The sequence below is a fragment of the Nilaparvata lugens genome, chromosome 2 (genome assembly GCF_014356525.2).
Source record: "Nilaparvata lugens isolate BPH chromosome 2, ASM1435652v1, whole genome shotgun sequence".
Taxonomy (NCBI): Eukaryota; Metazoa; Arthropoda; class Insecta; order Hemiptera; family Delphacidae; genus Nilaparvata; species Nilaparvata lugens.
In genome coordinates, this window is record NC_052505.1 from 76743049 (window position 1) to 76757572 (window position 14524).

The 14524-nt window shown below is 34.9% G+C and overlaps 1 protein-coding gene across 2 annotated transcripts; it reads right to left on the reverse strand.

The window, feature by feature from the left end:
• Positions 1 to 452: 452 nt before the first annotated feature.
• LOC111047690 (venom protease) lies at positions 453 to 14194 on the reverse strand. Of its 2 annotated transcripts, XM_039421758.1 has the most exons (8): positions 14042 to 14194; positions 12588 to 12767; positions 10848 to 10945; positions 9261 to 9370; positions 5264 to 5441; positions 4926 to 5010; positions 3525 to 3682; positions 457 to 715 (listed from the first exon to the last, which is right to left on the reverse strand). In XM_039421758.1, exons 1-8 carry the CDS (start codon positions 14118 to 14120, stop codon positions 500 to 502), a joined length of 1104 nt encoding a protein of 367 aa, XP_039277692.1. In that variant the 5' UTR covers positions 14121 to 14194; the 3' UTR covers positions 457 to 499. The 2 variants fall into 2 exon arrangements, with proteins under 2 accessions (XP_039277691.1, XP_039277692.1); XM_039421757.1 differs by lacking the exon at positions 4926 to 5010 and having other exon boundaries at positions 453 to 715; positions 5179 to 5441; positions 14042 to 14189.
• Between the last annotated feature and the right edge of the window lie 330 nt (positions 14195 to 14524).

Here is a 14524-nt window from a genome sequence, read left to right on the forward strand (position 1 = left end):
AGCTACCAGCTACAGGGAATGTCACTAATGGGAAATTCGAGACCATACACCATATTAAGTCGTTCTTCAAGCTGTCAAATAAAGCTCACTGCCGCCAAGTCATCTCATCTGTTAAACTTCAACACCACGGCGAAACTTTCATTCTAATACTGCAATCGGCCAAAAGTAATTTCAGAGTTCCAACGAGAAAAGCAAAAAAATACCGCTGAGGTCGTTGCTGGAATTGGGGACACGCTTGATTGATTATGACAGCGAATGCTATTCAGTAATCGAATGACTTGTAGGAAATATTTCTTGTTAAAGGGTGTTAGCTTTACCATTTTATGGATAGCCTGTTTCCATCAATGGAGCTTCATTTCAAATATTATATGGATGTCTTCCCTTCTTGCAATGCTAGTAGCTTTCAATTTGTACCTTGATTTATGTTAGAGATGAAATATAAATCAAAGAGACAGCTGTTATTTCTTATTTTTAATATTATTGTAAGCATCAAAATAATTCAAGACCAGATAAGATTTGGTTGTTGTACTGTTTTCGCCCACACAATGGATTCTATCCACTTGAGGTAGTGTGGCACTCTAGTGTAGACGCCTGGAAACTCAGCCAATCCACATTGGTTGCCGAACGACGTGATCCCATACTGGATGTGCTGATAACAGGGATGTTGAGCGTAAGTTTCATCCACGAATTGGAATAGCGGTCCTCCCGAGTCACCCTGAAACAAAATACACTCATTCAAATCTAACGGTATTCATAAGTTATTCAAATCAAAATTCTTGAAAGTAACTGGGGCGGCAGTAAATTGGGCGATTTTGGAACCCTGCAAATAGTCTATAATTGTTTTCGTGTTAGGGGAACGCGGCTACCATTATCTTGTAGCTCTTGCCTTATCATTCACGTATTGGGCACCAGGAAATCCACAGAGAATCTACAAAATGTCTCTTCACAGTGTCAGAGTCACAGTGTGGTGTGCAATCTCATCAAGGAAACAGTAATTGAATTTTGAATCTGTGGAATCTGTTGAATCTGTGGCATGTAGCACCATCTTGGTTGAAAACATTTTTGGTAATCAGGATTACGAACTAATTGTGGTTGAAAAAAGTATTCTTCCAAGTTGACATAGAATAGAGTATCCACTGTAACTGAATATTCCCAAGAAAGCCCTAAATGGGGCAGTGACTTTGTCACAGTAGAAACATTTCGTGTATTTCCAGTGGATTTTTTTGGTGCCCAATACATAAATATCGCTCTCTTTCTCCTTCAATGAAAAATTTTAAAAATCATCATACAGTATGCCGTGCTACCAATTTCTCCTAATTCGGTTGGATAGCATTGTCTCACCTATTAACCTAAGGAAATTTATCGGCTCCAACGTAATAGATTCTTGATAAATTATGAATGGATCTATCACCTATGAATGAGAAATCCAATTTTCAGAGCAAATGAACTTATAATCTTCAGATGAATTTTGGCAAAATACTACACAAATACACAAAGAACAATATCTTACAAGCCTAAGCATCTAGTCACTACGAGCTAATTACTTATCCAGATTATAGTTGAAAAACAGTGGCTATTGGCTTGTATACACAAATAACAATATACAGACAAAATAGAACACTATAAACTGATTAAAACTCAAATTAAAACATTAATAAATTCACTTAAATAGAAAATTATTTAGAGAGCACAAAGTTACAACACACACCAGCCAGCCATGTTTCAGAGAGAAGAACAGGAAAAGCAAAGCTACCAGGAAGCTTCGTCATCAGAACAAAAACCCACATCTCAAAATCAGTGATGACTTCATGACACGTCAACAACAAAATTATAAATTACAAGTTTAGAATTCACATTTATAATACACATATATTTGTTCTCAATAAAACTTTATTTTGAAACTATTATTTTAAATTTTTATATATCATCTCGATTTAAATAAACCATTTATCTATTAATTCTGTCAACCCAGCCTCGGTGACACCATGGAACAATGCAACAATCATTTACGATAATAAATTCTCAGTCAAAAAGTTTGTCCGTATATCGATGACTCTGATATTTACTATAAAGTTTCATAGATCTCGAATTGAAGATTCGATTCCAATCGAGAAAAAATGTAATATTACAAATATTATTTTGAATAATTTCATTTGAAATGTGTAATCCAGATTAGGTGTGGCCTACACTCTAGATCTAGAATATTAAGATATTTTTTCTGCAAATAAGGATTGCAAAAGAAATTGATTTGGAAATAGATAATTGATGAGAACTCTCCTGGAGGAATACTTATTCCAGAAGGGGAATTCGAGATATCTTCAAATTTGAAATTTGAATACATCTCATTCTATGAGTGTGAAAGTATCACCATAAAGGAAAGATAGCACAAGAAGATATCCCATTGTATAGGGTGTTAATGTTCCAATTTTCAATTTCAATTCAAGCCGATAGTCTTAGTAGCTCTTTTCCGTGATGTTATGTGACGCTGATGGTATAGTCTCTCACACTGTGCCGTTCTTACACTCTCACCCGGCCAAAATAGTAGGTAGTAATAAAAGTAGTAGACAGTAATCAGCCTGACTTAGCAAAATATCGGCTTTCAAATTTAAAATATGAACTACCTGTAGCATGGGATATCTTATTATGCTATCTTTTTTCTACGGTATCACTCAACCCAGAAATATTGACATCAATAGACCACAAGAGTTCCAGAAAATGTCGAAAGAGTGATGCAGTCAATTTTGCATACTCCTCGGCGTTTGGCTTGCAAGCATACTTTGGAAATTTCCGATAACTTCTGAAAAGCCGCTTTGAAGCACGAAGTAATTGATATAAAAAACATTTGATTCTAGCGAAAAACAACTACAGCGCAAACGGCTCAATGAATTAATTACCTACCACAACTTTTCATTTCTCAAAGGCAATCTCACAAACTCAGCATTAATTTATGAATTGAATCAAATTTTGAAGTCCAAAATAACAATTTCTGCAACGCCATTGATTATTATGCGAAGTTAATTGATTACTAAGTGAGAATCGACTTGATCATTAAATGCTCAATGAAGGTCCCAATACTAGCCAAGTTAACGTTAACTTTATAGTTGAAGAATAGTTTTGGGCCAAGCCTATTGTTCTTTCTCTGTCATATTCATATGATCTGTAAGTGAATCTACGAATAAATAATAAAAATGAATAAAGCTATATCCAAGACTTTTGAAGAAATTTAAATGAAGTATCCATAAGTGAGAAAGGAATTGGGAAAATATTAGAAGTACTCCGAGAAAACTCAGAGACTATAATGTAATGTAATTTCAATATCATTGTGAGTTCCACTAGATTACTAGAGAGCACCTATGGAATGTAATGTGATTAGGCTACATTCTATACTGTGTGGGAGTACTCTTACTTTTATTGAACTTTCAAATAAATGAGCTTCTCTGACGCACTGCTGAAAATACAGTTTAATATTATAATTATTATATAATTTCCTTATCAAACTTGTATAATTTGTAAAATGCACTCACCGGACAGGTGTCTCGTTCACCTTCATCAGCTCCAGCACACATCATCGAGTTCCCATCAATTCCATTCGGCATTTGATTCGAATCTGATGTTTTCGAGCATTTTTCTATGTCATACAAATCCACTATGACTTTCATAAGTTTTGTACTGATTTTACCAACTGCAAGGAGACATTAGGTAGTAGTTGAATAGAAATACCAATTGTAGCATCCACCAATCAACAGAGTTCAAATCAAATATTATTTGTGTTTCATCAATTTATCCAACTTTACAACTAACAAGGTAGAAGACGGACTTCAGAGAGCCTCGATCATTCTCTACTATTGTCAGTGGTAAATGGATAATGGTGATGGTAAATGATAATAGACATCATCAAAACGTGTTATAAAAAAAATATTATCCAACTGCCGCACAGAGAATAATATTCTGACAGTATTGCCGCATTCGAAGTTATGAAGGTATCTCTGTGGGTAACTTGAAGACAAGTTGCACTGTACACCAACCAGCTCCTACATCAATAACGTGTAAGTCAACTAATAAAGGGAATGATTCAAAACGAAATCACTGCCGCTCCCAAGATTTGCTGCCGTGTCATTCCAGATTTTCCATGACAGGCGTAACGTGCTGAGAGCGTTGAATGACAGAAAATCTTTCTGATGTGAACTTAGAAAGTTAAGAGGTAGATTTGTACATTTCCATTGTAGGGAAATAAATGGCATGAATACATATCAATAAATTTGCAATCTACTACAAAGTTTTGTGAATTTTCAAATTTTATTCATTTAAATTCACAATATTTACAATCACAAGCAATGATAACAAAAACACACAACTCAGTAAGATGAAAATTGATGAATGAGAAATTAATTAAATGAATACCGGTATGTCTTATCAGGGAAAAATATATGTGAATTCGGAATAAAGAATACTACTTGCTGAAAGTATACAATACTCCATGTTTGCAAGTAGAAATGAATATCACTTGAATTTATTTTCAATTCATGGATCAGTGGAGGAAATGAAAAAAAGGAAGAAACCTCATCAGTGGGAATGGCTATTTCAAAATTCCTCGTTTTCTTTCACTAAACATATATCATAACAGGCTGTGAACGCAGAAGAATGTGAGCACATCTTTTCGACGCCATCTTAAAAACGTCATCTCAAAATGCTTTTTTGTTTATATTATATCAGTTCAAAATTTCTCCAATATTGTTTTTGTGTATTATTTTGAGGCAATAAATTCGATTTGATTTGATTTTCTCATTTCCCTGCCCGGCCTGTATAAGCGTTTAATCTCTTGGTACAGGTAATAATAGAAGGATACTAGAATATGATTTTGTTAGCTACTGAATAAAAATGTTATTTGGGAGATAAAATAAGCATAGTTCAAGATTCAAACTTACCAAATCCGAGTCTGCCCCACCCGGCAGCCAGAGCATTGGGAGGTCTCTCAACAAACTCTTTGGTTTGCAAACAGATTGGTTTGATGTATTTATTGAATACCCCTTTTATTGAATTTCCCTGCCCGGCCTGTATAAGCGTTTAATCTCTTGGTACAGGTAATAATAGAAGAATACTAGAATATGATTTTGTTAGCTACTGAATAAAAATGTTATTTGGGAGATAAAATAAGCATAGCTTAAGATTCAAACTTACCAAATCCGAGTCTGCCCCACCCGGCAGCCAGAGCATTGGGAGGTCTCTCAACAAACTCTTTGGTTTGCAAACAGATTGGTTTGATGTATTTATTGAATACCACATTCCGAATCAGCTTATAAAGAGTGATATCGTTATAAACTTGTTGAGGATTGTAGTCGGGATGATCGTATCTGTCGCTTATGGCAATCACCTCAGGTTGTGCATCATCCTCCTCGGTCGAAGTATCGAGTTCGCCTAGCTTCACCCACCTCGCGGGTCCACTAGAAAACATTCATCAAATTTATATTGAGCGATTCAATACACGATTCGAAATAATATAGACCTGTTAGACCTTTAAATGATATAAAAATGAAATTTTAGTCATATAGATAATAGAAACCTATCTCGTCGGTTAATTAGAACCAGAGACAACTGATACAAGTAGATTTCCCCTGCAATGGTAATTTTATGTCTAATCCTTACACTATATTTTCTCTATGCTAGAATACATTCAACAAATTTATATTGATCAAGTAAAAGAATAGAAATGATATAATCAATGCATAATTCCTTTAGTCTGTAGCCGTGGTAGAGCTGTCAAATAATGTATTATTCATTTGACAAAAGTGATAGAACTGATTAACAGTTGAAAAAGTATCTGAATCAATTTATGATTCATGATAATCGATGAAGCAATGAAAGAGATGAGGTGCGAAGCTCTTTCAACTGGTAAACCAACCTACTGGCCCACCGATACGAGGAAAATCCCAGATCTCATAGATTTCTTCCTGAAAAAAAATATATCAGTTAATTATTTGCATTTAGAGGATAGTTTCGACCTTAATTCCGACCACTCACCCATCATTATGACTCTGAGTGATTCAATTCTACGGAAGGAAAATACTTGTCCAGCGTTAGCAAATAGCCGCACTGGTTGGGATGGCTTCCAACAGATGCTGGAGGAAAGAATAGAATTAAACTCACCATTAAGGAACGAAGAACATATTGATCGGGAGTTGGAGAAGTTTGTGACTGATATCCAACAGGCAGCATGGTGTAATACCCCACAAATCAGAAGAAGAACCACTGGAAATAATTACCCTGCGGAAATCAGAGAATTGATTGTTGAAAAACGAAGAGCTAGAAGGAGATGGCAGCAATCACGTTCCCCCCAAGACAAAAGAGTTTTGAACAATTTATCTCAAGAACTAAGGAGAGAGATTCAATGTATCAAGGAAGAATCAATTAATAGTTACTTGAGAAACTTGACAGCAGAATGCAGCACGGACTACTCACTCTGGAAGGCAGCTAAAAAAATAAAACGAACCATTCAACAATCTCCTCCTCTCAGAAAGCAGGACAGACAATGGGCAAGGAGTAGTGATGAAAAGGCACAGACATTTGCGGATCATCTTGTAAACGTTTTCCAGCCAAAAAAAAAACCCTGGATTTGACATGATAACCGGCTCAGTCCTCAAACACCTACCAAGGAAAGCAATAGTGAAATTAACAAACATTTTGAATGCTTCTTTCAGACTAAAATTCGTACCAGGAATATGGAAAGTAGCAGAGGTTATAATGCCACTGAAGCCAGGTAAAGAGCCACATGAAGTATCATCATATAGGCCAATATCATTGTTACCGGTCCTATCCAAGTTGTTTGAAAGGATTTTACTTAGTAGGCTAAAACCAATAATTGAGAGACAGCACATAATTCCAAATCACCATTTGGCTTCAGAGTGAAACACTCAACAATAGATCAAGTGCATCGGATTATAAATGTAATAGAGAAGTGCTTAGAAGAGAAAAAAGTTTGTTCAGCAGCTTCCCTTGATATAGGGCAAGCTTTTGATAAAGTATGGCATGAAGGTCTCATTTTCAAGCTCAAAAAAGTGCTACCAAAGCAATATACAGATATATTACAATCCTATCTCACTGACAGATACTTTAGGGTCAGGCATGAAAGTTCATATTCTGATTTGAAGGAAATTAAAGCAGGAGTTCCTCAAGGCAGTGTTCTGGGACCAGTTCTCTACCTACTCTATACCAGCGATATTCCCAGCCTTGATGAGAATACTACAGCAACATTTGCAGACGACACAGCCATATTATCAGTAGACAGTAATATTCATATTGCAACAGAGAAACTACAGAGATCCATCAACAAAACTCAAGATTGGACTAGAAAGTGGAGAATGAAATTGAATGAAACAAAGTCGATTCACATCAATTTTACCAATAAGAAGGACCTGCCCATACCAATAACTATCAACAACCAAGTTGTACCATATGCTAATGATGCCAAGTATCTAGGTATGACCTTGGACGCAAAGCTTCGCTGGAAGGCCCATGTCAAGAAGAAGAGAGAAGAGCTTGGAATCAAATATAAGAAGCTGTATTGGCTGATCGGAAGAAACTTCGTCCTTTCAATCCGAAACAAAGTACTTCTGTACAAACAGATATTAAAGCCAGTATGGACGTATGGTATACAACTTTGGGGGTGTACCAAAGACAGCAACATCAATGTCATTCAACGTTTTCAAAACAAAGTGCTAAGGAACATTGTGGATGCTCCTTGCTATGTCAGGAACAGCGATCTTCATAGAGACCTTCACGTCGATCTGGTGTCCACCGAGATCCAGAGGCATGCGGAGAGGCACGAGGGGCGACTGCACCAACATGATAACGTCGAGGCGATCCAGCTGCTAGACATTGGAGGGTTGGTGCGGAGGCTCAAAAGGAGGAAACCGTTTGAACTAGTGTAGTGCTTGTTCAAGTAGTGTCCAGTGAAAGAGCAGAGCAGTGATTGAGTGAATCTAGCTTCTATAGTGCAGTCAATAAGTGTACATATTAATTAAACAATAGCAGTAAGAGTTTCTAATGAGAAATTCACTGTTCAATTTTTCAAGTAAAATTTAGGATAAAAAAATTAGCTCATTAGTCTTTAGACTAGATGGCTATAGTATTGACCAATAGAAAAAAAAATGATAATCGATTTTCATTAATTGAAAACCAATAAGTTATTTTCAGTTTCTTATAGAATATAAGGAATGACATACCTATCAAAAAGATACCTTATCTTCATTTCTATAATCTTTATCTATACTAATTAAGGAAAGAACAGGCTTATACATGTAAGGGATAGGATTCACGAATGACGCATCATCACGTCTGAACTACTGGACTGATTAACTTGAAATTTAGCATAAAGATTCCCTATTTACCGTCGATGGCTATAGGCCTATTTTCATCAATTCATCAAGATCTTAGTGGGTCCAGCTTATCAAGTTTATAATTAGGCTACACCTTTGCGAAGCCTTACATAACAGTTACCCGCTAGTCTTACATAAAGGACGGCAGAATACATACAGAGAGTTCAGCGAGCTAGCCCACCTGGTGTGGGACTGTCTATTCCTGAGTTTAGAGCTCAGCCATGTAGGGGCGTTTGACAATTTCGTGTGTCCCCGGCAGAGATACACTCTCCACATTGGATGCAACTGTCTAGTGTTTCACAAGAGAAAGACTGGCATCCTCACAGAGAAACTTCCCTCAGTCGTTTAGTCCACTCATGGTATACGCTATACGAAATACAGATAGTTTTCTTCCTCCGAACTTGGTGAGCCACTATATGGAGAAGAGGTGTCGTAAACATCTCCTAAATATAAGGCTGTGGATCAGTCTTCCGGAAATCTTCCAACGGTAACCCCCAATCGCCCCCCATCCCCTCCGCTATCACTAAGATTCCTGACCGACACTAGCAAACAAATCTTCGAAGCTCCGATAAATTGTCAATTAGCCTGTATGAGTTTTGTAATATAATAATAATCCAATTGAATAATATAAAATCATCCTATTCCATTCGTCATCTTGAAAATAACCCATTTCCTGCTAAGTAGAATCATTATTCGAAACCAGTACACATTATTGCTTTGATCTAGATACCGGTACGGTAATATTTTTCTCTGATTGTCAGGGTAAATAAAAATATTAGAATGTTTCTAGAATGATACTGAGTTTATTGGAGTAATCATGAAAATTTGAAGTGCCTAAAATATTGAAAAATCAACTCATAAAATTAGGAGAAAATAATCGGAACTCACATGTCGTGTGTTTGAGTACAATGTGCCGCAGAAAGTACAAATCTTTCACTAATAAGAGATCCTCCACAGCGCCATTGTATATCGTCATGAGGACCGTACCCGATTAGAGCCTAGACAATAAAAATCATGGTCAATATTTGTGTCTGAGCTACAGCGTACCTACTTGAGAAACAAAAAAGCGTAGATGAATGCTACTAATTACTTCAATTCCATTATTGGGTTACTACAAGATAATTTCACATAAGTTCCATTATTGCATGAAATGTTAGGCTATTGTCATATTCAATAAAGTACCGTAATGGTTTAGTATCCAATCAGTGATTCAGGGCCGTTTGCGTAGTCAAAGCTTAAACTGAATCTGATCAGTTGCTGGCTCAAAACTCAAATTCATGTGGCTATAAATACAAGTCTACTTATAACTAAAACAAGTAGAATATTGCTCTCTTCTATAACATAATATTGGGGCACCGAGCTCCGCTTTGGAGAACAAAAGCATATAAAATTTATTACGAAGAAAGAAATATTACAATATATTGATAGTTCATACAGAAAGGTTCTATCTAATCACAGTGGATTGAGATTAATTCCCAGAGGAATGCAAAAATTTCTGTCACAAAAACATGTTAAATTTTGATCCAAATCAGAGAAGACAATTTCAAAAAGATAGCTTATATCTCATTGGTTCTACTGGAATTAATCAGGATTAAAATTTAACCGGCTTTTGTACAACCGGCACAAAGTACCTGATTGAATGATTACAAAATTTTAACAGCTGAGTCATTATTTTGTCTCAGTCCCACACACATGCACTCGCTCACTTACTTCCATCATCAACAGACAACGAAATTGTCAGCTGTTTTTTCATGAATGAAAATTCATCAGGATAAATAGAATAAATCCTTTTAATGTCCTTCAGCGACTTTTCCCAGGGATGAGACCTAGTGCAATCGATTTTTTATATTATATACCGTTCACTATAATATATTTATATTATAATATATATTATATTAGGTACCTACTATGTTCTGAATCTCGTGAGAATCCTTAGAGCCGTTTTAGAGATCCGGTGAAATACAAACATATAAACATTTAAACATACAAACAGAAATTGCTCGTTTGATATTATAGGATAAGACTAGATCTTGATGGATATTTCTTGTGGATAATCATATTTCCATATTACATACAACAAAGATACCGGTACAGCGGTACCTACCAACATAGAAGAGAAGTTTCATGTGGGAAAACAATTTTATTATGTTGAGAAAGTAACTCTTTTTTCAATAGCTACTCATGATTATTGAATCTGAAGTTTTTCCAATCAATATATTATATTACGTGATTCAATACTTTCAATATTCAATATTAATAATTTCATCATTTTATTTCATTAATATCTCTTTTTATTTTTGATGTGGCTATTTTTTTCTGAATGTAAAGGATATTATTTTAAATTTCCAGAATTCACTCATGACACAATATTATATTCTGCCAGATAAAAAAACGCACATAAAAACATTTCACTTATTTTCTTTTCATTTCTTATGGATTTTGAGAATAAACATTTACTCGGCCTATGATAATCACCATGAAAGGTAGTTCAAGAGGCTTGGCCGGTGTCCCTCCAATCGAGGCATAATAATTTGGAGGTATTGGACACGTCATACCCCTGTATCTGGTACACACTGAAAAATGCCAACATAAGAAAATAATATAAGAGACAAGAAATATAGCCTTCTGCTTATCCTTTATCTATGATAATATATAGAAATACTTTGAATAAAATGTTAGTACAGTAGTAGGTATTAGTTACAGTATCAGTTATTTGCTGAAGTGAAAATCGTTATTGTTATTTGCAGTTATTATGAAGTGAAATTTCACCATGCAAGCATGATTATTTACTATAGTACTGTACCAGTACTGATAATCACCATGAGGCTTAGCAGCTTTTCTACAAAAAGAAACATCAATAACAGTATTCCATAGTATTTGAAAAGTAATGTTCCATACCTTTTACATACTGCAAAAACGAGAATTGAATTGTGCATGATATTTACATGTTTAAATTGAAACAAGTGGAAAGAATGCTTTTATGACAAAATGGTCAAACATATTATTTCGAATGGGTGGATAGTGAGAGTGTTAAGGCAAAGCCTTTGCACAGTACACAATACAACCTGTGAACGACGGTTCTCTTCTTTTTTATGGTTATTCAAGCTGGAATTCATCTTAATAACATTAAATAAATTTCTGAGAACTTTATGAACTACGATCCACTATTTAAGCTACCTATCAATTGAATGGATTTCAATCTCTGGTAGAGGAAAAATATTTGAATTCAATGTAAGGTACTATACTGTAGTCTTTACCTCTGTGGCAGTCAATAATAAAAAATTATACCTTTTGAAATGTCAGTTATTTGTGAATAGGCCTAAATCCTGAATGGCCTAAATCGTGGTAACCCAAGCAGCAAAATAATCAGTTGAAAGTACTTTAAAAAGTAATTTTAAATCACTTTCAAATCATTGTACAATGATTTACAATGCTTTGAGTGAGCAAAATTTTCATTTATAAACTACTTGAAAATCATTTGAAATCACTTTCAAATGATTGAATAAGTTCTTCAGAATCATTTAGAATCATTGATTTATGTACTTTTAAATCACTTCAAAGCATTTCAAAGTAGATTTAAATCACTTCAAATTACTTTTAAATGACTTCACAATGCTTTAAGTGGGCAAAATTTTGATTTATAAACTACTTGAAAATTATTTGAAATCACTTTCAAATAATTGAATTATAGTTCTTCAGAATCATTTAGAATCATCGATTTATGTACTTTTTAAATCACTTTGATTCAATGATTGATGAGTTAACTCATCAATCCTTTCATGGTTTCACATGGATAATAATAACCGAATTGATGGTCTTGATGAGATAATTTGAATTGATTTCATAAAATTATAGAAATAAAATATTAAAATTCTAGTGGAAAGCTTCATATAGGTTTTTAGAAGAGGTTTTGAATGAAGAGGTTTTTGAATAATAGACCATATACTACTGTTGTTCCTTTCATTTTCTATGAAAACTTGGAAATACAAATAAAATAGGTGCTGTGTGTACGGTATAGTTAGAGCTATATCAAAGCATTATTAAAAAAATGGAGTTCGGGTAGTAGTAGAGTGGAGATAGTAATAAGAATCAATTTTCAAAATAGCTATGGCTTTTATGGATTCACTCAGATTAAGCTCATTAGCCTATTGGTTATCAGCCTCTTATTAGTGACAACCTTTTTCGTGATCTCATTATGATACTTGATTTACTCACTCTCATCGGCCAATTTGACTCCAGGTCTGCCAAACATGAGTTCTTTATTCGTTGTGCAGCAAATCAATGGGTTGTCGTCTTTATCAAAACCACAACTGGGGAACGGATTCGATGCATTGAACTTATAGTAGCAGTCTTTAAGTTTGACGCAAAATCCATAGTCGGTTGAACAGGGTTTACCTGTTGAAAAATAATGTTGTTGATACATAAATGTGATAAACTAGAGCAAGCAGCAAACGGAATGAAGTGGCAGCGAAAGGGGGTTTCCAGCTTACAACCCCCCCCCCCTACCTTCCCCCCCCAAGAACCCAAAAATTAGATCTGAACGTTATTGTTTTCTGAACGTTGAAAACTATAGCTCATTCAAATGATTTGCAAATTGGCTACAGAAATGACATTCTCATCGGAAATAGAAAATACATTTAAAGAAATCGTCTCGTTGATGCTTTTAGGTAAATGTGTAATCCATAAACCAAAAAAAAAAAACAAAGTTACATTGAAATACGAGAAAAAAATTGCCTGACTGAGAAGCTTTTGTCATCGACATACCGGTACACCCTCCCAACCATCAAATTCACATTGGCAAAGTCACTTTGGTCTATAGAGGGCCCAACATTTTTTCCATCCACTTCATATCAAAATCCTGTCTATACTGCTGGAAGCCTACCATTAACTCTAAAATATGCAGTTAAAAAAGCCTATGTATGGAAAAAATTGAACGTTCCATTACAAAAATATAATGGTAAGCTACAGTGTTTTTCCAAGAAAATCAGTAGAGTAGAAGAGTTTCTTATGAGACGTGAATAGTTTTGTGAAATGAATAAGCAGTGAATTAAGAAGAGTGAATTAGTATAAGAGTTTTTGATGAGATGTGGATTGAATGAATGAGCTTGTATTAGCTTTAGCTTCCAGCTTAGCAGACTTTGCCAAAAATCCACTGTGCGCATTGGAAACGAAACATGCTTCACTACAATCAATGATTTGGATCCCTACCAGGTGTATCAGCATGAATCAGTTCAACTGATGATGACGAATAAATCACACATAATGCCCCTGCAGCCCCACATGGCTCACAAGCTCCCGCGATCTCATACTGATGGACTTCTCATCTATAATAGATGATAAATAAAGATGATTCATTTTTACTTCTAACAAATACACTCATTTGGTAAACTGACTTATGTGTAACACTCGATATTTATATTCAAATTATAAGCAATCAATAATAATTTTCTAGCTCCACGATCAAATAACAGAACAACGAATCCTAATTACTGAACAAAAGCGTTAGTTAGTTATTCAATTTAATCACATCATGTATTTGTTTGAATGAATGTCAAAACATTAAATCACTAAAATTATAATTTATTAATGTCGCAACTTGGAAGATTGGAAAAAATTACTTGTACAATGGAAGTTTTTATAAACAGGTAGCTACTTTTCTAGACACACACCTTCTTCAAATAGTGATGCACCTACAACCAAACCGAAATGGATCACAAATAAGTACACTCCTTCGCATTTGAAGTTCATGATAAGACTGTGTGGTATTCTATGATCAGGTGCAACCTGAAGAACCGGTTCATAGTAAATTGTTATTCCTTGTTCGATTGCTGTTTTGAGTTCATTGATGATACAGTGTTCTTTTATTATTTTTTGCAGAATCCATTCGAGTCCAAACTAAATGGGGCCTCTACTTTACGGTAATTGGAACGAGATCGTCATCAGGTACGGTAAGTGGGCTCTCAACCCCACTACCACTAATTTGGGCAAATCATAGGTCAAAATGATTTTGGACTAATGCAGCTGGGAAACCGGATTATTTTATTCATCTTCCTCATACGGAAACTTCCTCGTCTAATCTTGCAATAGCTGAAATTACTTAGAAAAAAACTGTAATGCTATTATAATCTACTACAAAATTACTCATTGACAAA